Below are 24997 nucleotides of genomic sequence, written 5' to 3'. Positions count from 1 at the left end.
GTGTTCAAAGCATCAGCTGATAATGTGGAATTGTCCATTTGAAAAATGAGCTGCAGAAGTCAGCAGAGAAACAAGAGCCAACTTGAAGTACAAAGAGAGCATCCAGCCAGGACTGATACAAAAGGACTGTGTTTTGCAGCCTCAGAAAACTCAGATCACAATTCTGGTGTTCTCATGGTAGAAATCTTGACTTCCTACTTGGGTACTTTTCTCTAGTGATAAACCAGTGTCTGCCTTTGCCATGAAAGTTTTGTGTTCTATCTGGAGTGAAATCTGTGAGGAGGCAGATAAAACAACAGCATACTAGGTTTGCTTGTTTATTTCTTTTAACAGGCTGCAAATTCAAATTTAGTACACAATGACTTTTAAGTATTTTAATATTTCTGTAACTCAGTACTAGCTGCTGTTGGAAGGCTGAATTGTAATCATCAACTGGTCATCCTAGATGTGGACAAATGATAAAATAATCCTACTTTCCAAAGAGATTTGAGCACTTTAAGGAGATTTAAATACTTCAGATGTCCAAATTCAAGAACATTTCCAGTCTTGAAGTTTTGCTTCTCTGGGTGTGGGACACTGCCTGCCTGCCAAATGGGGTACACTGGAGCATTACAAGTAAGACATTATTTACAGCTGGAGAGGGTACTTCCTGGCAAAAGAGAGCATCAGTCTCATCTAATTTGAGAGTCAAAGCTTTAGTTTTAATACTGCTCCATGGCTTCTCATTTACTTGGTAATCTGACGCAGCAGCCACAGCTGTCTAGAACAGTGTGAGTTAGGCCAGCCAGCTGGGCCTGGTCAGTGGGTTAATGGAGTGGGAAAACAGCCACATCAACATGTTAAAAATGCATAAGAGGTAGATGCAGTGGCAGTGGAGCATGAGGTGAGGAATCGGATGTGTGATGATCGGTGCTGAATGAGTGAGACTTGATGTGTCAGAAGTGTGGTCACTTGACTGCTTCCCAGGATATGTTTGGAAAACACAAGGTAGACACGTATTGACATGCAATTCTGGGAGCATGCTGTACCAGTACAGTACAGCACTACTGCCAGATTAAGCAAGTCTGTAGCTTCTTCTTTTCAGGTAGTGCTGGTTTTAGCAGAATTTAAGAACCTTCTCTGGGTTAATGCCATCTCTCTTTTACCAGATGTTCTTGATGCATCTGCAGATGGCACTAAAACATGATGTCCCTCAAGGTAAGGCAGATACATGAGGCATGTAAAAATACCTTCAAAACTAAAGATACATTCATAAAATAACACAGATCTCACTTTAATTTCATTTTAAAGTGTAGAGTTAGAAAATGTTTCCCATCCACTGCACTGAGAAAAGCGTGATTTAGCTGTTAGAGTATTTGTAAGTAAATAATGAGTAAAGCTGTGGTGAGAAATACTCCACAGAATTCTTCCTTGCATCCCTTTCTAGTCTTGGAAATGTACTGCTGTATTTTCAGTAGATCACTTTCTTGAGAAGCAGAGAGAAATGAGGATTAAGCTGATAAAGAATTAAATCTGTTGTGATTGCAAAAGCTGCAAAAAAAAATCTCTTGAGTGATAAGGATTTTTTTTTGTGGAGGAAATGTTCCAGTCAGATATGCAAGACCAAAATTCTCTTTGAAAAGCAATCAGAAGTTGGGAGCTTTGAATAATTCTGTTCTTCGTGAAAACATTGAAAGTGATTTTGTTGTTTAACGACATTGCACTGATTTTTGAGTAGTGCAGGACGTGATTTTCCTGATGCTGCATGTTGCAGGCTGGTTTTAATTTAAAAATGATTGACCTTCAATATGCTCTGCAGAGGAAATATTTTGGTTTGATACAGTAATAGAAACGTACAGATTGGTGACCTTACTCAGAATTCACACCTGTGCATTTATGTGTGCTAAGATCTTGTCAGCTGATGGGACACTACCTGCTCTTTGGAGTACCATGCTGTCTTGAACTTTCTGATCACAGATGAGCTTACTCCTTCCATTTTCTAATACAAGGCTTGTCAGAAGAAGGTTCCTTTTCATGGTGTAATCTGTGACAGAGTAGTTCATGTTGAGGTTCTTGACCACTAAACTTGAAGAAATACAGTTCCAGTCTTCAGGACTTAGAAGGATACAAAGTCTGTCAAACGGATCCACGCAGGAGCACCATGTGACAAGAAGTCCTCCATGAATATTATGCAGAGCTCTTTATCTTTCCCAAATGATAAACTATTTGGTATGGACCATAGATAAAAAATTAACAGCTTCTGATTTCTTGGTGACATTGGATTTTTGCAAGTAAGCAGGCACAGCAGGAAAAGATTTCCCTTGCATTTCAGAAGATAATAGCATTTATGTTGTTCTGTCATGATGTCTTTAGAAATCTTTCCACAGCTCCAAGAAGGCAGAGATTTAGGAAATTATGGCTGTTACCTGAATCACTTTCAGTATTATACAAATCATCTAGCTATGTTTATAGCTTATAGTAATTTTTAATGCATTTTTACAATGATCAGTACTTAAAAAAAAAAAAAACTTGTAGCTATTATCCTTGCTTAACAGACTGAAAGAGTAGAGCTCATAGTTGTAGTTAGGTAAGTCTATTGCAAATAGTATTTATGAATTAAAGAATGGTAAAAAAATTTATCATCTTTGAAAAGTAATAGTTCATCTTTTTTCCCTAGTCCTAAAATTCATGCAGTCTGCAGTCAAAAGGTCAGTACTTGTAGTGGAAGGGTGTAGAAAATTTAGGTAACTTCAGTTCTCTTATTCTGCTGTGTCAGTGACTTGATTTCTTTTGAGTGCTATTCACTTGAATTACTTAAACTTGTGGTTTTCAAAACAGTGTTTCTGGCTTGTTAGATCATTAATGTGTAATGCTAATAGAGACAGAGAATGATATTTAAAGATGGATTGCAAATTTGTAGGGATTTTAAATTATTTTGATTTTTTTTACTCAGATTCTCTGAGTAAAACCTACAGTCTGAGCTGAACTTTTACACTGGTTTTTTGGATTTAAGTTTCTTTGGCTGTCACTATTAATGTCTTTTACCATTGAATTTGTTTTCTCAAGAGCTGAAAGAACGCTGGGGCTTAGACCTCTTTGCTTCATAATTTTGAATAAGAAAAATGTTTTGTCACTGTTTATTTTCTGAATCCTTTCTTGTGGAATATTTTACCAATTAAGTCAACCTTGAATATGATTTTTTTTTTCTCTCTTTTTTTGGAACCACAAGATTCCCTCATCCCTATTTATCTTGGGCTACCTTTCTGTTAAGTGCTGCATATTTTCCTTCACTGAGTGCTGTTCAACAGAGGGACTCTTTTGGTTTTCCTCATGCAACCATCAAGAAGAATATTATGAATTTACGTGGCTTGTCAATCTTTGAATAATTTGAAGAGTTTGTGCCTTTTTTTTCCTTTTTTTTGTTTTCTTCTCCACAGTTTGTTGGCGTTTTCTATGAAATGCTTGAGAGATGGGAAGCAGATGAGAAATTGAAAAGCTTGTAAACTGCTGGGGGGTTTTGATTTGAAGAAGGAGGAAAGGCATTCTGTTAACTGCAATCTCTGTTGCCTGGTAGCCACTCATTGAGATTGACAGTCAAAATGTGTGTGCCCTAAATGGTTTATTGCAGTCAGACTCTTAATAAAACTTCTGTGTATGGACAAGAGATCCTTTTGTAGGGCAGGTAGTTCTCTTGGTCTGGATGGGGTTACAAGTGTCAGTGGAGCTGGCTTGGTTGTGGAAGGTTGTCAGGTTAGTGCTGTTTTCAGTGTTGCAGTCTACCTGGAATACTGCTGAATCCCAGTTACATTTAGTCTCTTTAAATAATTGCTGGTGAATGAGAATATAGAAGAGGGAGTTTAGACATGATGATTTTATTTTACACAATGGAGTTGAAGGTATCGAAATCTAGGCACAAATCTTCAAGTTTTAAAGCAAGCATAAGATTTGAGTATTGAAAAACTTACTTAGAATCATGTAATGTTAGAGCTTTTGGAAATTTTATAGGTCTTTTTAGCCTTTTAATTATAACTCTGCCTTATTCTTAAGCAGTAAAATTTGCCTTTGTAGTTTCACTATACAGATAACAGATTATGTCACTCCTCTAGGAAAGGGACAGAGGCAGACTCTCATTTCAGGTGCAGAAGTAGTATGTGCATTTAAGGAAAGAGCTCATAAAATTGAAGGTCTGTCAGATTTTGAAACTTAGCTTTTCCATATACAGATGATTTTGAATCTTCACATTGTTCCCTATTGCAGTATTTTGCAGTTTTAAAGGAACAGAAATGCAGGATCCTGGCAAACACTGTACTAGGTTCCTCACTTGGTGCCATCCTTTCCTAATAGTGTGGGTTTTGACCACTGCAAGTACCAAATGCTCCATTTAATGATTCTGTGAGGAAACTCTGACATAACGCTCCAGAACGAGGGTATTCTGCACCCACATTTCTCAGTTCTCAGTTTGAATCCAAGCTTGCTGGAGAGATGATTATCCTGTGTAATGTCCTGGGATTTATTCAGTGCTGGATGCTTGGATTTTGCATTTAGATTTTGAAGTACGGAGCTAGCAATGCATTTATGGATTTAATTGTAATTACTATTTTTATACCAGTGAATCTGATATACTTAAGGAATTGCTGTGCAGTAACTCAAGAAAGAGTGTCTAGTGAAGTATTTCAAATAAATTGGGTAGCTTATATGTCAGGTTTTGTAATCTTGTTGTAAATATTTACTTACATTTATTTATGATGTATATTTTTGAGCCAATTTGTTGCAAGAAGTAAAGGCTTTCTGCTACAACCAAATGGGGCCAGTTAGCACTTTTTGCGTGGTTTTGGGGTAATTTTTTTTCTTATTCTCCATTGTATGGTGCTTTGTAATGACAAAGGGTGATTTACTGTAATGGGTACAAAGAGCAAATTAATTAATATTTTACCTATACTGTCTTGTTTGAGAGCTGAAAAAATAAGTTATAAAAATCTCATCTGGTGTGTTGTCTGTGAATAACAAGGGCAGTAGGCCAAAAAAGTGGAGTATTTTTTTGTGGTTTTAGATAAAGACTGAAAGAAACATTATGGTGTTCACACTGTCTGCCTCAGAGTTTCTTTATTAATTAATATGGTCTCTGAAGTCTGAGCCTGGATTTTGTACAGATCACTTTGAATAGGAAATACCAGAGCATTTGACTCCTGAAGCTCTGCTAATCATCTGCCTTTGAGGTTATCGTGTAAGTGTCAGTTGCTACTGAAATGGAGATAAAATTCCTGTCCTGACCCTAAATGGGTATAATACTCTGATATTAAAATAGGCAATTGGCATTTGACACTTCTGACTTGCAGCAGCAAAAGCCTGAGTGTGAAGTAGAGTTCCCACGCGATAGCAGCCTGTGGTCGAGGTGATGCTCGGGCAGTTCTCCAGCACATCGGGTCATTGCAGAGCTGCAAACATCCTCACTACTACCTGCTTTCCTTTGGCTGAAAGGTCCAGCAAATACATGTTTGTTAAACTGTGTGACAGAAGTTACAGTTCCAGATCTTTTTCCAGTCACTTTTAAAGTTGGAAAACATAGGGTTTAAAACTTAGAGTAGCTGAAAGAAACTGAAACAAAAGGTTGCATCTTTGTTCCTTTGTGTTTTGCTTTAGATGTGTATAAGAGGTGAATATTTACAATTTACAATATGCACAAGTTCACAGTTGTAATAACATTGGGAGCCTCAGTTTAATATTGTGTCCATCCGCTTAGGAAGGATTACCTGTGTGTTCTGGGGAATCTAGCATTTCCATTCTCTCTGAAATACGCTGTCTTCACACTTTTCCTTGGAGCTCTAAAGTGTGCATCCAGCCCCCTCCAAGTGTTGGTGCTAATAGTTGTCAAGTGTAACCAGGCTTGGCCTATGCAAAAATTATCTCTAAAGTGAATGTTCTGTTTTAGTCCTAACCTAATGAGCAATAAGTGTCAGGACAGTGATACAGGTCTCCTGGGAAGTTGTATCACTTAGCGAGGGATATTTTTACAGTTGTAAGGCTGTTCTGTTAACATTGTTTTGATGTTTGACTTCTGTCTTCTTTGGTTTATAATTGAGGTAAAATTGGAAAGGCAGAGGAGTTCTGGTTCTCAGCTTCTTCAAGGAATCGTATGCTTGTGGCACTAGGTGATTTGAACATTGATACTGCCTGTGACAGGAAAATGTGAAAGTAAATAAGAGAGGAGTCTTGAATAAAGTACAGTATTATGCAGAGGATAAGTGTAAGATGAATGATTCTCCATAACTTCATCCCTGTTTGAAGACTTACTCAACTTTCTTGTCTGCTGCACTGAATGGATTTTTACTTTTTCAAGCATAGCTGGACTTAAAAGTGTATCAGAATTTGTACACAGCATAAAAATCCTATCACTATCCAATAGCACATCCTATTTCTGTATTCTGTTGTAGGACTTGATGACTTCAAAAATATCTGTATCTTGATAAAAGTATTTCCATGCTTTTGGAAATGTTTCTGTTGCAGCAACTGGAATTTTCCCTATACTGTGTGATATCTGGTGGCTCATCCAAGTGGTTTTGCTCTTTTGTTTAGTTTTTTAATTTAACCATCTAGCGAGTCTCTGCAAGTCTAGTGATTCTGTTTAACATGGAGATTTTTAACTAGTAGTTACTCTCTTATTTAATAATTACTGTTTCTCCTGCAGGCACCCTATGGAATTTATCCTCCTATGAGCCCTTAAAGATGGTCATCATCAACCATGGTCTGCAGACGCTTACCAATGAGGTGATTATACCCCATTCTGGTTGGGAGAGCGAGCCGAATGAGGACTCTAAGCCTCGTGATGCTGAGTGGACAACTGTCTTCAAGAACACTTCTGGTTGCTTACGGTAAGGCAGAGCTGTGGCGTGTTATTCTGTTCACCACCTCACACGTTTAGGATTTATTTTATTTGAAAACTGTGTTTTCAAATAACTCCCATCTTGGGTTTAGGCCTTTTCCTATCAAAAGGCATTTTCTTGAAGATGTTGAGGAACTGGTTTAATGGAGTTATGCTGAGCCTGAAACATTGATGCAGTTTTAGCCACAAACACTTGTGGACACTCTCCTATTTTAAGCTAAAGTGACTAAGGACCTCTCTAAGAGCCTTTTCTGATTAGAAATTGTATTTGTATTTCTAAGAGCACCTTGAGAGTAGGATAGTACATAGTAGAAGCTGGGGTGAGGAGGAGGCCTAATGCAGGCTGAAAAAACTGAAGAAGCAATGTTCTCTAAACAGTCTTCCATTTTGCTTTTCTTTGAAATAATAAAATAGTGGAGATATCCTGTTAGATTCTTCAGCTTTATGAAGAAGTCAGTTAGTTTGAACAAAACAAATAGATTTGGCATCATATGTTCTGTTTCTCTGGAGTATACTTCTGTCAGATTTCTACTGATTAATGCATCTTCAGAAGTTGGTTCATTTCTGTTTCTTGGGCTTGTGGTTTCCAAATTGCAATAACTATTCCCCTGGGTAACTTCACAAATGAAGAAAGTAATGAAAAGTGTTCTGAAAGCACCCATTACGGAAATTATTTGCAGTCCCACTGGAAACTAAGGTCCTTTAAATAGGCTCCAGATATCATAAGTTTTTACTTACTAGTGTCTCATTTTCTAATGGAGTTAGTAATTAGTCATGTTGGGGGATAAAAGGATTAACTGAATGAATATGAGATTTTCCAGTAAGTGTAGACAATAAATTGATCATTAGTGGACTAACCTAATCCATATCATAAATTTTTATTAGTATGGTATCCACTGAAACTTCTACATTCCAGGATAGCTGAGGGGGGGGGGGAGGGGAGTGGCTTGGTTTGTTAAGGTTTTTTTTTTTTTAAAGGTACTGGTTTTATGCAAAACCTTGTGCCACTTTGGACGTTATATTCTTCAGGCTGATTAAGAGGGGTGTAGAGCATAGTAGGGCTGAAATACATTAGAGAATTTGAACTGTTGGTGATTAAAAGTGGTCTTGAATTCACTTCAAATGCATCAGGACAGCAGCCAGTAAATGGTGACTGGTTCTGTTCCTGAAAGGAGGAAATTTATTTCATTCCTTTCACCCCTGGTCTCTGCTGTCGTAATCATGTGGAACTATATGCTTCCTTGTGGAAAACTTGAAACTTCAGTTAAGATGTGGAACAAGGTTGATTTCATGCTTGAAAGTAGTTTAACGTAAATGGAGACATGATGGCAGGTTAGAAGGGAAAGGTAATCTGAGAAAGGTAGTTTGTCCATGTGTCTCTGTTGTGCCATGGAGAGAGCAACCTCTTGCACAGGAAGGAGTAACAACTGTCTTGCTGTCTTTTTACTTCTTGCAGTGAGATAAAGTGAGTCCATGACAACAGTGCAGGAGTAGGTGAGATAAGAGCAGTCTTCAGTTGATCATACTTCCAGCATTGGTGATATTACCATTTGTAGAACATTGCCAGATCTAGGGATAAAAATGGGCATATCAAAAATATTTATCATTACTCCTGTTGGAAATTATTTTGCATTGTTTGTTGAAATCCTCTGCAGCTCATCCTTAAAAGTACCAGCAAAGTAAGATAGTTAACACCAGCAGAGAAAAAACTGTTGCAGCCATCTGTCTGACAGACGTCACTGTTTAAAACCCTCTTTGCCTACTCTTCTCTTGTTGACACAGGCACTTTTCCTAGAAATTGAATTTTCCATGAATGGAGCTTACTGCAGACTACAAACTGTTTACCAATTTGAGACTTAATTGGAAGGTTAGTCCTGATGCTGTGCCAGCCTCCTGTGCCCCCTTTGAAAGTGCGCCTTAGGTGTGCTGTGTTGTCTTCCAAAACAACTGAGAGCATCTTTGAACTTCTAAGGTTTCAGATGTCCTTGCAGTCTAGCTTTCTAAGCAGAAGGCAGGTGTTATGCATGCGGGACATGTTCATTTCAGTATCATTTTTTCAGTTAATGAAGTTTATCAGCAGATGTGGGCGAGTTTGTCTCAAACTCTGTGATTCACAGCATGAACCGCCAGTTAATTATTTGCCTGCCTTTTTTTTTTTTTTTGACGCTGCTTTCTCATCTTTACTTTGTTCTTATTCTGGGTCTCTCCTTTGATAACGTGGAGCCTTGGAAACACTTATTTCAAAATAATTGAAAACAAGTCATAAAAAAAAAAGCTACCTCTTTGTCTTTACCTCTTCTTCAAATCTTGCTGCACCTTTTTTCCTGTCCTGTCCACAATATGTTTTTCCCTTGTGTAATTTGTAGGTCTCTCTCCTTCCTCACTTTGGGAGTTCAGGTGCTGGTGTGTACCCAGTTCTGAGGAGAGCAGGGTGAATTGTATTCTATGTAGTCAACTTGACCTGCATGAGCTTAAGGGCGTATTAGTATCTTGTATTAGCAGCACATATAGTGTAGTGCTGCAGGTGCATGTGGGATGGAAGGATGATTTAGCAGAGGAGTCAGTAGCTGAAGCCAAAATCTTAGCAGACATCTCTATTTACACCAGTATTGCTTTACTTAGGTATTAACTTTGCTAGATAAGAGGCATGATCCATGCACTCCTTTGCCCCTTACCCGAAGTTAGGGAAGTTTATTGGCTTTGTGTATAGTCCCGATTTCTACACACTTTATGAAGTATGAAAAATCTGTCTGTGATTCTTGGTGTTGACTTTAGTTTTAAAGGCCAAAGGACCTGTGCTCCAGAATGGATCTGTCTGATCTGCTATTTGAGAGAGGCCTGAGTATGATACTGGGTAATGTTCAACCTGGTCATTTACAATCTGAAAATTGGAGAAACTGCAAAGTTTATCATAAAGAAAGCCATTCAAATACTATTTACAAAAAACACAAGTGAAACAACTGTGGGATTATCTGTGGTATTTGGTGACGCTCCTACAAAACCACCATACCTAACTGGCAATGTCTACATAGCCAGTAAGAATCAGAGGAAGAAAAAGACAACTGCAAAGGTTTATGTTGACTTTGAGAGCAGTGTTTATTTTAAGGGCTGCTTCTGAAGTAAAATCTTCCATGACTGTGGCCATTGTAGGGACCTCTTGAATCCTGATATCATCTGAAACATGGCAAGTGGGTTCTGTGTGCAGTCCTTCCATGTACTTACCAAAAACTCTCTTCAAACAAATGTTTTGGGAATCCTGTATTCCCCTTTGCAAAATAAAGACTTGGCAGCACAGCCAATTTGCAAACAATGATCTGATAATTAAATTTATTGCATCCTTTTTATGTGTTTACCAAGAAACACTGAAGTTTTCAGAAACTAGTATGGGTGATGATAATTTTGTTTCTTATCCTGAGATCAGGAAAAAGATGTTTCCTCTTACATTGCTGTGTCTTGATTCTAGGGGCTGACCCAATATGATAAATGGATCTACAATATGAGTAATAATTTTGCAACTTCAAATGGTCACAAGTCTAGTGATAGATGCTACCTTGGATATAGTTCTATAAATAAGGTATTCTTCTATTGTGTTGAACCTGTTGAGACAAATAGGTATGGTGGAAATTCAGAAAGGAACAGTAAAACAAAGATTGATTTATTGAAATTCAGTGGTTTCTTGGCTATGGAAAAGTAGAACTGGGGAAGAAGTAAGGAATACATTTGCTAGGAAAATCATTAAATATGCACATATGTTCACTGATTTCATTTGGAGACAAGATCCATGTCTTTGCGTGGTATTTATTCTTTTAGGTATGTAGATAATGTCTCATCTAGTTACTGCCTTTTTTCTCCCCCTGTCTTTAAATGCTTAAATCCCTACTGGGGTCTGCAATCTGGAAACATTCATTTTCAACTTGTTCTTCAGTTTAAGTAATGTAATAATGTTGTGCATCTTAACAAGGCCATTTCATGATCCTTCCTACAACTTTGACCCAGGTATTGAGATGCTTTAGGAGAAGAGTACCTGTTGAATTGCTTGCATGGTGATGGAGCCAAGGCTGGCTCACATGCATGCGGGCAGCACCAGAGACCTTCACTGTATCTCTGGGTTTTTCTGCTTTAGAGGGGAAGTGTTGCATTTGTGTTTCAGAGAGCACTGCTACGGTCACATTATATGTTCTGTTTTCTGTGTAGGTAACCACCATGATCTCTAGTTCTCTGGAAGCAGCAAGGATTTTAGTGGTTTTAAAATGAAATTCATTCTGGGTTTAATTGCTGTTTTCTGCCTAATTACTTTTAATTCTCCCTTGGATTTTTTACTTCTAAGAGGACAGAGTAGAACTTAGTTCCTAAATTGCCAACTTTCTAGCCTGATTCCTGTGCTAAACTGACCTGCTGTCAACAAATGTTAAATGAATTAATTTGCATAGCGAACAGATGCAAAGTGCTCCTTTTTCCGGTGTACCATCTGTAGTTGCAGTGTTCCTTGTCAATTCTCCAAGTACACAGGAATTCACATTCCCAAATAGCCTTAGGGTTCAGAGACCTGGCTGTGGGTCTACAAACACAAACAAACTGCACCCACTTGACTTCAGCTAAAAACATGCATTCTTCAGCTGAAAATTGCATATAACAGCTTGTCCAGCATCAGTTCCTGAGTAGGGACAAAACTGGTGGCTGGAGCTATTGCAAGAGACTTGAGAAGTGTGGACTTCATTGATGTTCTGCTCTGTTCTGACATAATTGCAGGCAAGATTAATGGTGTAAACCTTTTTGTGGTCTAATTGTTAATAGCCCTATTTCCTTCTGGTTTTGTGAGATTCAAGTTAGTAAGTGCCTGACTGGGTCTGGACTGAGCTTCACATTGCTGTCTTTAATGAGGGATTGGCACCTCTGTCTTTACCTTCCCCTGAAGCTTCTAAATGCTGGTAGTTCAATGATTTTGAAGTGGCTGATCCTAGAGACAACAGTGGGAATAAGCACTTCCTGTAAGAATAAATTAAGAGTTCAGTCCGATTGAATCAAAACCTAAGAGTTACGATAAGTATGAGGTACAGTGTTTGAAGGCATAAGATAAGGACTCAGTAGATTCAGAGCCAAAAACATACTCCACTGGGATGAGAAATGATGTAAAGGTATCTGCAAGCCTCTGTAACTTTTATATACTGCAGAGGAAAGAGGGCTGCAAGGAGTTGATGGTAAATCATTAATACTTAGGATGTGCCAAGTAGAGGTTTTGGAAGAGAATGTTTTAAGCCTTTTTCTGAGGATGACAGAGAGCATTAAGATACATGCATGTACATCTTGTCCTGCAGATGTAACTTAAGAGTGCTTCAATCATATATAACATTGCTTAATGGTACTGGCCTCATTCCTCAAGTCCTAACGTCTTTATATACTTGTGCATATGTGTATGCTCACAAACACTGTAGCATGAATGTGTGAGGCATGTGGATGTTACAGAAGGTTTGTCAAATGGAATGTGTGGTCTTGTTTTGGCAGAAAAATTCTCTTTGTTTGCTGGAAACAAATGGTATGAGCGTAGGAGTTACAATGGTGTGTCCTTTTTTTTTTCTCATCTCTGCGTACTGTATTTGAAGAAAGGCTGTCAAAGCCAGGTGCTTATGCCCGCCTTTCCTATTAATGATTAATGTATGGCTTTTCTCTGAAGAAAAGAGCTTGGGAATTAAAGTTTTCAAAGTGAATTACCTTCAAGCTCTATCCATCTTTAAATCCTGCAGGCATGATAATAGTATGTGGTGACAGTCACATAATATTTGTCCTACCTGCACTCTTATGTACTTGAGGCAGTCTTCATCTCCCACAAACTGAAGTAAGAAGGCACTTAAGTGCAAATCTTTGACCTGGAAGAGCTCTCTAGTGAAGAATAGAGCACAGGAGGTGAAGCTCAGGTGATGCTGCTGCAGTGCTGCCAGCCAAGCTGCCATTGGTGTCAGGGGAGCTTTGATTATTGAAGCATGGCAAGGCAGAGAAGATACGAAAACCTGAGTTTTCAGGGGCCAACTTCTATTTTCTCTGGCTGTCAGCAACAAAGTGGTATTTGAGCTTCACAAGACCAGCATTAGTACAGAGCCCTCCCTGCAGCAGCTACATTTCTCCATCGCTTCAGAAAGGTTTTTTTGACAAATTTGTTTGATTTTTAATCCATGTTCATGAAGTCTTTTAGTGTGTGTTCATAGGGCAGTTGTTTAACAAAGGAGGCCCAGACAGGACTTATTGCAGAGCTTACCGTGTTTCTGTCCCACCGAGAGGAGATGGGGGCAGAGGCAGCATGTCTCTGACCACCCACCCACTGTACTTGGAGGTTAGTTCACTCATACTGTTTTCATAGTGGACACAGACTTTGGGAGACTGCTGCTTGAGAAGCTGCAGCTAATGATACTGCCAGTGTTCTGTTGTGCAAAAGGTACTTTTGAACTGGACTTCCAGCAAAGAAATCATTTTGAAAGAGACAACTGCCTGTGAATCTTCACTTTAGAGGCAGAAACAGCACAGAAAAGGGAGAAGCTTATCTGCCCAACCCAGGCTGGAAAAAAACCAACTCAAATTAAAAACCTACACAACGGAGAGGAGAGAGCAAAGGCAGTTTCTTAATTAGCTTACTGATACTGTGCAGGATCACAGCATATGGCTGTCCTGGGGCTTATATGATGAGCAGAGCGTTTAATTCGTGCTAGTAAGGAGCTGTTAGGGTTCCTCCTGACAGTTCCTGATGTTTAGCTTGTAATATAAATAAATTATGCATAGATTTTAGCAGCAGAGACATAACCTAGTTACATGCAACCTTAATGCTTTGCAGTCAAATCTGAAGTATAAATGTAAAGTTTTGCACTTGCTTATTGCCTTCTGTCATTACTTAGGAATGAATCTAGGTCCCTTCTCCCTGGGCTGTCTGAGAGAGGAATCAACAAAAAATGTCTGTCACTGTGGTGGGATGAAGGGCAAGACAGAAACAAAGCTCACTGCAGGCACTGTAACAGACATAGTTTGCTTTGGAAGGCGTGGGAGCCATGATCCTTTATTAGATAAATGCCACCTTGGTTTTGTATTTTTGAGATTCTTCTCACGTTTCAGCAAGCATATGTGTTAAAGCAAGCAGAGCCTCTTTGCGTTTCCTCCAAGCAGAGACTGGAATAATTTGGAAGCTAAGTAGCTGCTGCTGGGCATCATGGAATTCTTGTGTAATGCATTTCTGCATCATTTTGCATTACAGGAGAACAAGCTAAGGCCCTCCAAGTAGGTCATGCAGGAGGTAACCAGTCAGCATTTTACTGAAAAGGTATTACACGATGTTTTGGACATAGAAAGCCACAAATAACAAAAAATAGACTTGACATTTGTACTTTGTTAAACTGTACTGCTGACTGCTGAGCACCTGCTTATTGCAGGGAGCTCTTGTAGACAGGGCTGCCGTAAGTATGAGACATGTAGTAAGGTGCTTTGTGTGTTTCTTGCTCTGTGCCAGTGTCTCTGAAGTACAGACAGAAATGTGAAGAAATTTTTGGGGTGGCTTTTGGTATGTCCTCTTTGGGGCATTTGACCAACTAAACAAAATCAATCTCTTTATTCACATAGGAGGAAGGGTTTTACATGCAAGGCAGCCAGGCTGCCCTGGTGCTTTTCTCTTGGGTCTAGCTGGTGAGTGAATGCCTAAGTGGAGCAGAAATCTCCAGTGGGATCTCCTGCCCAGATATGGGACGCTTTTTCTCAGTTTAACAGATGTTCCCTACCTGACATCAGTATCAGTAGAGCACCCCTTTCTTTCTGTTCACTTCATTTGGACTTTGGCTTCTTCCTATTTTCTTTACCACATTCTGTCCTTGATTTCCAAATCAGCTGTCTGCTGCCAGACACCGTGTTATACAGAGCTGTTTGACCAGTGCTGCCTGGGTCAGTCTGTGTCACAGGAAGCTTCTTTCTTTTCCTCTCTTATTTTTATAGAACAATTAATTCAATACCAATTAAACTTTCTGATATTTCATGTGAATTGAAGTATGGAGCTCACTCTCTTTTTTTAGTGAAACAATGAAACAAACGATCTTAAAATGCTGTATGTTCCTCCTTTGGGGGGTATTCAGTACCTAGAAATACACTCAGAAATAGAGTGCATTTACTGCAACTGTTATTTATCAAGTCTCCTTTGGCTGACATCCAGGTACTAATTTCTGAATAGTGAAGCAAAGTGTGGGTGTCTAAGGGTGTTTTTATAGTAAAGGTTCTGACTGTCAGCATAGGTGGATAGAACAACTAATATATTTAAATTAGACTCATGAGAACCTTGTAGATTTTCTCAGCTGAAGTATATAAAACTCAGTGTGTGGACAGTGGTGGTGTTAGGGTCTAGCAAGGTGTGCATACTTCCTGTCAGCTTGGCCACAGCATTGCCCTAACTCAGCCCCCTTGTGCAGTGCCACACACGGAGCCCACCAGGAAACCCCAGTCACTTGTAGCACTCCAGTTTGTAATGATCACAGGTATCCTTATCTTCTTAAACAGTGCTGAGACAGACTATATAGGAGCAAATACTACTTTTTAGCCCAGCAATACAAAAATAGCTATTGTTGTTTACACTGGTAAAAAGTAGGATTCATTTGGGTAATCTGAGACTCTGCAGTGTGCACAAAGAGGCTGTTGAAAAGAACCCATTGCTGTATCAGATTCAGTTCTCAGCCATGCTTCTTCCAGAGAAAGGTGGAAGTGTTACTAGGAGGATGTCTTGAAAATTTCCAGTTCAGTTATTTACACAAAACCCGAAGTTCCCTACCTGTGGTCTTTGTCCGCAGCTTGGTCTCCAAACATAGTGCTTTTTACACCCATTGAACTGAAATTTTATGTAAGTGTTAGTAATACCCTACCTTCTGGCTGTCAGCTTCATCTGCAGCACTGGGATAACAAATGATGGCCCTTTCCAGACAGGTGACAGGCACAGCAATAGTCTCGGAAATAGTAGTTTTAATGTTCAGAGAAAAAAAAATGTGTCTCTTTGCTTGTAATTTCAGGTTTCTCTTTGTTATTAAAAAAACCTACACCCACACAAAAGGTTTCCACATATTTTTTCTGATGTTGCTACATGATTTGTATTGAAGTACTACGGCTTAAGTGCTGTGCATTTAATTACCTTTAAGTCTTTTACTCTTGAGGATAATTTTGGTGCATGGCACAGACAGTAGTAACAGCTCACCTATCCTAGAGCTGTTGAGTACCAACTCTGTTCTGCAGATGTAAATGCTACTTCAGACTTGCATATTACTAAGACAATTATTTGGTAATAATTATAATTTTATCTAAAGCATGAACAGATTTCTCAGCACATTCCCATCTATTTTCTGAAGTCTTTAATACCCACAGGCTGGATTCCTGCCTGATGTGTTTCTATGCTGGCAGGTATTTACTTTTATTTAGCATTTACTTAGTGCTCCTCTGTTTTGTTTTCCCAGGCAGAGCATGTATTTTAACATCATTACAAATCCTTTTTCACTAGTCATGTCTACAGTCTGGATTCCAAGAATTTGAGGAAGAATCCAGGTCACTCTTTCCAGCTGTAGGCTGGGGATCTAAAATCTCTGGAACAAGCTTTGTGCTTTACTGTTTTACATAAGATCAGTCATAGAGTCCTTCCTATGTACTTTGAGTAACATGGAAAGTAATTTCATGTCTTGCTCCTAGAATTGTTCTTTTGAGTGTGTTGTGTATCTTTACAGTAAGCACCTGTGAAGCTTTCTGTGAAGCCTTTGCAGTGTGCTGTAAGAAAGTTTCTGTTGTTGGTTTTAAAATACATTTTAATGGACTCTTGGAATGAAAACTGGGAAAGTCAGGGAGAGCAGCAGAGGAAGTTGTCTCTTCAGGTCTTCTTGGTTTGAAGAGATAAGGCAAGGGAGGCAGACTATGCAAACACCAGAGATGAATGACAGTTATTATACTGCTTTTTTGTGTGAAAGTAGTTTGGGTTGTTCTTCCTCCCTATTCCCATCCATTTAAACAGGTGTTCAACTTTATTTTCATTTATAACAGGATTTTGTCCATCGTTAGTGCCTCAAAAGCCCTGCAGAGTTCCTGTTTTGAGTTGTTCAGACTTTAGAAAGTACCTTTACCTTCATCTCCAGAGGTTCTTGATATTTAACTGTTCCAGTAAGCAAGTCACTGAGATAATGTGTTTCATTCCAAAATCTTTGGGTCATTCCAGTTGCTGCATGACAGTCTCGCTCCTAAGTAACAGTTAACAAACACTTCAGCTCTAGGGTTTTAGCTTTCTTTTCTATTCAGTGTCTTGTAACAAACACTCCATACACGGAAGAATTTATTTTCTTCTGGTATAAAATAATGCTTGTCTAATGTGTAGAAACGTTCAATGAAAAACAAAACCCTACCCAGATCTGGATGTTGTGTTGCATATCTGTCTGTTGCATGGGTTTCAGGAAGCTTCTGTCCTGGGCAAGGCTTTGCATTCCTTCTGTGGGGTGTCGCCCAGTGCGAGATGACTACAGATCTGTGTTAATGTCTGATCTGTCACCTATTTGTTGATTTTCATCACTCTTGAAAGAAGGGTGTTAAGAGATTTTGTTCTGAAAGCTTCCTTTGGAACATGACTTATTTACATTTTTTTTTGTATAATAGATCTGTAAGGTCCAGAACAATTCTAGTACAGATGTGAAACTGGAAGGGATTTTTCCTTACTCCTGTCAGTGGCATGCTATTCCATTGCAGTTTCTATCCTTTTTAATGACACTAGCTCTCTTGTCCACTTTTGTCTCCACAGTCCCATGACTACCAGGTGATGTTTTCAAAGAGGTAGATAGTATAGAGTATGAACACCCCAAGGCAAAAATGCAACCTGGCATTTTACTGGGTTGCAGTTTTTCAAGGTTACTCCAGATGATGGAAACCAACCCTGATGGTCTTCTGGGATTGACAGATGAGAACTCACTCTCAAGGCATACTGTCTTTATTTTCACCATCCCCACATGGCTTTGTTGTTCTGTGTTGAATCTCATGGCCTACAGGAATTGCATTACCTGGGGAGAGAGGACTAGCAGAGTCCCAAGAGTGTTGGTATCTATAGAGCAGATGTTTCTGCATGAGATGCATATAAGGATACATCTTCTGATGTATTAGTTACAACAACATGAAAGCTGCAAAGTTCGATGGCTGGATAACTTATTTGTAGCATTAATTAGATACTAATTTGATCCTGCAGAGTTCTTATGGTTATTGTGTGATATATATGGGAATTTTTTCTTGAGACATTAATTTTCTGTAAATTATTCTATAGCTGAAGAAACAGCAAGTGGTACTGGCAAGCCACTGATACACTTTTATAGCATCAATTCTAATCTTATTGTCCACCTTTAATCATAATACAAACCAAGAAGTAAGAAAGCAGCACACAAACTACTGTGATGCTGTTAATAACTAAAGCAGTATAAAAAAATATGCTACAAGTGTGATAGCACAAATGGACCATTAAAAAATCATATAAATGGTCATGAGCAAGGAATTTTTTTTTTTTGCAAAATTTGGTTTATTTATTTATTGAAGTCTGCAAGTGTTCCTGATGTATTTTTAGCTCTCTATTTCTAAAACTTAATGAAGGAATAAGAAATGTGATTCACAGCTCCAGGTAAGACCATTTTTAATTCATTTGTGTCACTCTCAAGCTTAATAAGTAACATTTCACTTTAACAGATGTGCTTGGAGGTGGAGTTGCTATCGTTTATTGTTATAACTCCCGATTGGTATCACAGAGGATTTGAATTCTAATTTCCGTTTCATAAAGACTTTACATTAAAATTCACATTTGGGCTTTTAATACAGAAGGATTAGTACAACTGGAGGTGGAAGAAGAGCATATAGAATTCTCTCCTCCATGTATCCTGTGGAATTGTGTTTTGATATCCACTTTACCTGTCTTTTATCAGCTATTGCTAGAGGTGAGGCTGTGTTAGGATTTAGGGAAAGGATTTATTCTGTGCATTTGTCTTCTTAATTAAAAGTTAATGTGCTGTTACAGCAACCAGCTCACACTTAAATGTCTTCAGATTTTGAGAGGTCTCTGAGAAAATGTGGTGTTTTTTCCTAATCACCTAGTTAACACACCACCCTGCCTAGGTGATGGGGAGCCACGGGAGTGGACCATGGTTGATTTGTTAATTACTTGGAGATTGGCAATTCCCTGGTTAGCTTAAAAGAAACATTGGCTGCACTATCCTGATGGCAGAAGATAAGGATTGTGTCCTGAGCTTTGAAAGCTCAGCTTTATGTGAGTCTGGGGAAGTCAGACACCCAGAAAGGTTGGCTGTGGTGGTGTTGAAATTAGTGCATTTCACCTTTGGGAAAACTTTCCATAGTGGTTTTGCCAGCAAGCACTTATTTTGCCACTCCATTTCCCACCAAAAAAATTAAAGATAAAAGATAAGAAGGGGGGTGGGGAGAGGGGGTGGAAAGGCAGCATTTGGAAAATTGACTTGAATCTTATTTATTTATTGAGCAATAGCATGTTGGTGCTTGTGTAAGGCTGGGGTTTCAGTACATAGTGTGCATGCTCCCTGGACAAGTGTGGCTAAGTTCTCCCCTCTGACAGTTTCTGTACTCACGGATACATCCAACTTTAACAACTACAACTGCCTTCTCACTGCTCTGTCTCGCATCTTCTACCTGTGCCATTCTCTTGTGCAATGTTTGGAGAAATTTAAAGCCGTATAAACATACTGACTATTGTCTTTTAGCTTCTAAATGTGACTGATTCAGGCTTTGTACTGATGCTGCTGTACACAATGAATGGTGAGCTTTAAATGTCAAACTGTAGGATTTAAACCAGGTACAGTAACTTCCAGTCAGAAAGCTGGTGATACAGAATGGGCTTGGAGAAGCTTTGTGTAGTCAAGGAGACACCAGCTGTACATGGTGACTCCCATCTGACTTCTTTGGAGCAGATGGGGGCCAAAGTGAAGAACAATTTCATATACAGATTAATTAATTAAAGTAGTTTATTGTACACCTGGATTTATTCAGTTTCTGTGGCCATGAATTCCACTGAGTAGTCCTGTGATTTTGCATGTTTTTTTAAGGTGGTGAAAATATTTTTCAGATTAAAATTTCAGGCTTTGAAATAAAATTTTGGGTTTGCATACTGTTCGCTCTGACAAATCCTGTCCAGTTCAAGATTTATCACTGGATTCACAAGGCAGAAGAATGGGTTTATAGGCACCTCTGTGACTGTCCCCCTTTTTGTTCAGATTCAGGGAGCTGCAGATGTGCATTGCCATATTTTACTGAGATTTAACAGGTTTGTCAGATGACTTTGCCTCTGAATTGTTCATCCAAGATACTGAGTTATTAATAATTTTAGTACAAATTGACACACCTTCAACTTTATGGTGAAGGTCAGAGGGCTAAATTTTCCTTTAAATCTCTCTGTTAGGAATGTAAGTTCAGATGGAGCAGAAGCACGCAGAAGACTAAGAGAGTGTGATGGCTTGGTGGATGCCCTCCTTCATGCTCTACAGTCTGCAGTTGGCAAGAAGGATACAGACAATAAGGTGAATTTCAGTATTAAAACTTAATGGATGTTTCCATTGATTTAGGCTGACACGTTGCACTGGGGTTGACTTCTGTTTGCTAGTATCAGAAGTGGATTATGGTTGCCTCAGAAAAGACGTTAATTATCTTCCTCTCATCTCTGTTACGATAATCTGTTGTACTGTCATGATCATGCAGCATGATGCTGCTATGTTATTTTGTGTGGCCAATGACATGACCAAAGGCAAGTGGTTATGATAGGTGGGGAGAGTATCATCATCATCATCATCAGTGACGTTATTGCTATTGTTCTGCATTACTTAATTGACACTTTAAGTGTAATCTCCAAATCGGAATTCTGTCACATTGCATTGTGCTTTGCAAAGGACTCAGCAAGGACTCAGCAGAGGACTCAGTTCCCACTTTAAAGATTTTTTTCAGCACCATCTCTAAGAACTTTAGCACTTAGACATTAAGAGAGTATCTTCAGACATGCAGCAATTTCATTGTGGCTGGTTTTTTTAGGTGCCGGATTTGATTAATCTGTTCTTTATTATCATCTCATCCTGCAGTGCTTAAGAGCATATTTATATGCAAAAGGAATATCATAAATTTAACCTGCTTAAAAAAGAAAGAGCATGCTATTGCTTTTTAACACCAATAAAGCTTAAATAACATCGTTACTTTATTCTTTTTGAGTCGTACCATGTGATGGACTGTACAAGGGAATTATAAAGCCCTGTCACTTAATCAGATAATTTTGGAAGTGGATTTTGTAACCACCTGATGGTTTCCATTGCAAGCTACAGAGCATTGCTCTTGTCAGAATCTGACGTGCTGTGGGTTAGCTATTACAGGACATGTGAGGAATTCAGTGAGAATACAAGACAAAGGTTTTGACCAGGGAAAATTTAATAAAATGGGCTCCTTGGGGATTTAAAGTTTGGAAGAATGAGAGAGAGGTTTGTATTAAAATAAGATCCTTGTATGATCATTTTCCACTGTGTGTTTGATCTTTTGATGAATTGTATTCTTTATGTAAGATCAGGTGGTATTTTCGATTAGAGAGTTTTCATTTTGAATGGGTGCTATTTATGAAGTACTTAACTTCTGGAAAATAAAATCAATTTTAGAACAAGAATAAACTTTAATTGAAGGGATTTTGACTAAGTCTTCCTTGAAAGCTACATTCTTTTCCTGGGGCATGTGGGCTTTTTTAAAATTCTTCCAAATGCTCCACTGTATAAATTAATGGTTTGTAACTACGAGGGTGCAATACTACGTATAACACACATTTCTCTGTAACAGTCTGTGGAGAACTGTGTGTGCATCATGCGGAACCTTTCCTATCATGTCCACAAAGAGGTCCCTGGAGCTGATAAGTACCAAGAACTGGATGCCAGTCAGACTGCAAGTATGGGAGGCTCTCAGAAGAAGAAGAAAGACGATGCTGGTTGCTTCGGTGGGAAAAAAGCTAAAGGTATGTGTTGCAGAGAGCTTGGCACTGGAAATGGATTTGGGGGTAAATTTTGCTGTGTAGGCAAAATTGTGATGTTGACTGCGTGTTTGTAGTGTCGTGGCATGTGTTCATCTCCCTTGTTGCATTACTACTAAATGTTTGGGAATTTTTTCCATAATTGCCAGAGTTTTGTTTGGCTGTAAACAGGAGTGGTGCATGCTGACAGATGACAGTGCTGTTGGACACAGGCAAATGTGCTCTGCCTTGCCTCTTCTCTGCAGTGCTGTGTTCTTGCGTTTGTCAAATCTTTGCTCAGTCTACTTGCTTGGCTGTATCTTGGCTGCATAGCATGTGCCACAGTCTCTGGAAGTGAGGCCAGCATGCATTTATTCCCTGCATGGTAGTCCTGTGTGTGTATCTTCCATGCCTGCAGTCCCTCACGTTTGAAAACAAACTTAACAGCCTACCTTCCCACTCACAACCCAAACATACAACCTGCTAATTCAGTCACTCTTCCAGTAATTTAAATTGCAAACATGATTATGTAGCTTTTAATTGTCAGTCACTTTTAGACCTGTTCTCTCCTCTGGGGCATGAGTGTTGCAAATGAGTTTCATTACAAGAGAGGATTAATAGTCTCAGTAACCCTCCTTCCATCTTTCATTTAGAAAGAGGCACTCAAATTATATCAGTTTTCTTTGTTGTTTTAGAGAAATTAGTATTCTAGACTGAATTCAGAGATAATGAACTCTGTTTTCTGTCTAGGCTTCATTCTCCTCATTCATGTGTACTCACATCCTGGCTTACTATTTATAACCAGGTCTGAAGAAGGTTTTGGTCCTGACAAGCTGATACGGAATTGTTTGAACTTGACAGACTGTGCTGCATGTGTTACTCTTGCTTTGATCTGACCTATACATGTTATTAAAATATTACATGTTTCCATATGTGTTAGGGAAGTCATCACAGTGTGAACTTGGTTTTCCAGACTAGTCTGTCACCAGCTAGATATAAACTGTATTAAAAAAAATGAAAAAATTATGTGCATCTCCGAATTGCTGGGGGAAACACTGAAGAAAGAGTTTTACCTGCCTGGCCAGGCAGTTCTCACAGTGAGTGACTGAAACTTCAGAGTGATATCCTTTAATATCACCTTGGACATGTGCTGACTCAAGCCTGTTCCCTGCCACTTGCACTCCCTGTTGTTTTGCTGCTTGAGAGCAACACAGTCAGTGAAAACATTTTTAGACATAAAAGCTATGAGTGTGCACTGTGGGAGGAGGGGAGTGTGCTGATTGAGAACTGTCATCTTCCTCTTGATGACCGTGAAAAGAGAGTGCGCTCGGGTGGCTGTCCTCTGTCAAGTGTCTGCCTGCTTCCTCTGGGGCCCACCTTTATGTATCTCCTGTGTCTGTACGCCCTGATAGTTTCTGTTTATCAGCCAGAGCTTCTGATTGCATCTTTCTGGACAAATTGGTCTCAAAATCGTCTGACACTGAGTTTGAACCCTTGGATTTCAGTGAGCAGTGCAGGCAGTCAGTGACAGCTTGGGCTTGGTTCTGTATGTACAGCAGGAAATGACAATTTCTGGGGTATATTTTAACATATTCTTTCTCCTCTTTCTAAAGTGTGCTGTTCTCTAGGTGGAAATCAAGTGGTAGTAATGCTGAGCTCGCAGCTGGCAGTATGTAGATCAGAAGGATAGAGGGGGACAGGCAACTGTTGTGTAAACAAAAATGTAAATTAAAACCCATTAAATGTGCTTCTGAAATCATAAAGAAAAGCTTCCTTTTCTTACTGTTATATTTACGTGAATCCCTGGTCTGAACCTGCCTTAATTTTCCCAGTCTAGGACTCTAAATGTATCAATTCTCTCCCCCTCTTGTTCACTTGATCTTGCAGCGTTTCCATGTTTCTTTTACTTCATGGTCATTGATCATAGCATTTCAAGCACCTCTGCGAAGGGCTGGTCATCCTTCTGTCCCCTCAATTCTGTAGGAACCTTTTCATTTAATGAAAAGAAGAATCAAAAAAAGCTGTGCAGAGAAAGATTTTTACTTTTTCCCAGCAGGAACCAAAGGGAAAAAGTAGAATATCTTGTTTTGGTTTGGTTTTTTTAATTGGTTAAACTTCTGTAGTATTTCTTGTAAGACTCAGGTTTTAAACCTTTTCTGTGAAATTCTGGCTCTTTATGACTGTTCCTTTGTATTTTCTTCCTTCCTGTAAATTTTTGTTTTTCTTTTGCTGCTTTTCTGGTAATTAGAGGAGTGGTTCAATCAAGGTGAGTTGTTGCAATACTTTCTTTTCATCATCACCATAATACGCTTTGTTCAGCTTTCACATGCAAGGCTTAGAGCTGCTATGAAGGTCTTGCTCATACCACCTTCTCCACTGCACTCCAGAGCATCCTCCTGTTCATTCCAGTAGGCATGGAAATCCTCTAATTGAGTGAGCATTTGCAGTTTGGTCTTTCCACACTGAGAATATTAAAAACAAGGTTTTATTCATTCATGGTGTAAGTGCAGTGAGGTAATTGATTGCAACTGGCCTGGTAACCCTGTGAAAGAGGGAGCACCTACATGTGCACATTGTCATATCAAAGTACAGCTTTGTTAGCAGTGTGGGTAGGAGTAGGCATGAAAACTCAGCAGCTTGGATGTGTATTCTCAGGGATCCTTGGTATTTTGCCTGCTTGGGCAGGAATGCCTGAGCTGCTGCATCTTTATTACTGGCACTCAGGCTAGCTAGATGAAGCTACCTACCCCAGTAAATGCCTCGGGGGATATGCCCTTTAGTTTCTCATCCCAGCACAACAAGTAAAATTGCAATTGGAATACACAAGGCTGAGACTGAAGTTTGCCTCCCTTGATTGTCAGCTGGGAAGTTGTTAGGCTGTGAGCGCCCTGGAGACTTCCACTGTTACTGAAACTGATTCTGGGGTAAAGGCAGGGTCATTTTCAGTTTGTGACTCTTGCTTCAGATCAGTGGGCTCTGGAGGGCTGAGCCAAAGGAGGAATGTTGGGAAAATAAAACCAAAGCTAATTGCACCACCCAACAAATGCTGCTCAATAGTGTTGTGAGAGACACTGATTGCAGATATGGCTGGTGAGCCTGCAGAGGATGGGTGTATTGACAAGACAGAG

At 39.2% G+C, this 24997-nt stretch overlaps 1 protein-coding gene across 8 annotated transcripts in view; it reads left to right on the top strand.

The window, feature by feature from the left end:
- Nucleotides 1-24997, top strand: part of ARVCF (ARVCF delta catenin family member) — a 278579-nt gene that overhangs the window by 205589 nt on the left and 47993 nt on the right. For all 8 annotated transcript variants that reach the window (XM_034068130.1, XM_034068129.1, XM_031047772.2 and 5 more), the window contains 3 exons: nt 6665-6848; nt 20298-20415; nt 21704-21875. In XM_034068130.1, the coding sequence (XP_033924021.1) occupies nt 6665-6848; nt 20298-20415; nt 21704-21875 (474 nt within the window). The remainder of the gene's footprint in view (nt 1-6664; nt 6849-20297; nt 20416-21703; nt 21876-24997) is intronic.

The sequence above is a fragment of the Melopsittacus undulatus genome, chromosome 12, assembly GCF_012275295.1.
Source record: "Melopsittacus undulatus isolate bMelUnd1 chromosome 12, bMelUnd1.mat.Z, whole genome shotgun sequence".
Lineage (NCBI taxonomy): Eukaryota > Metazoa > Chordata > Aves > Psittaciformes > Psittaculidae > Melopsittacus > Melopsittacus undulatus.
This window is presented reverse-complemented; position numbering and strand designations above follow the sequence as displayed.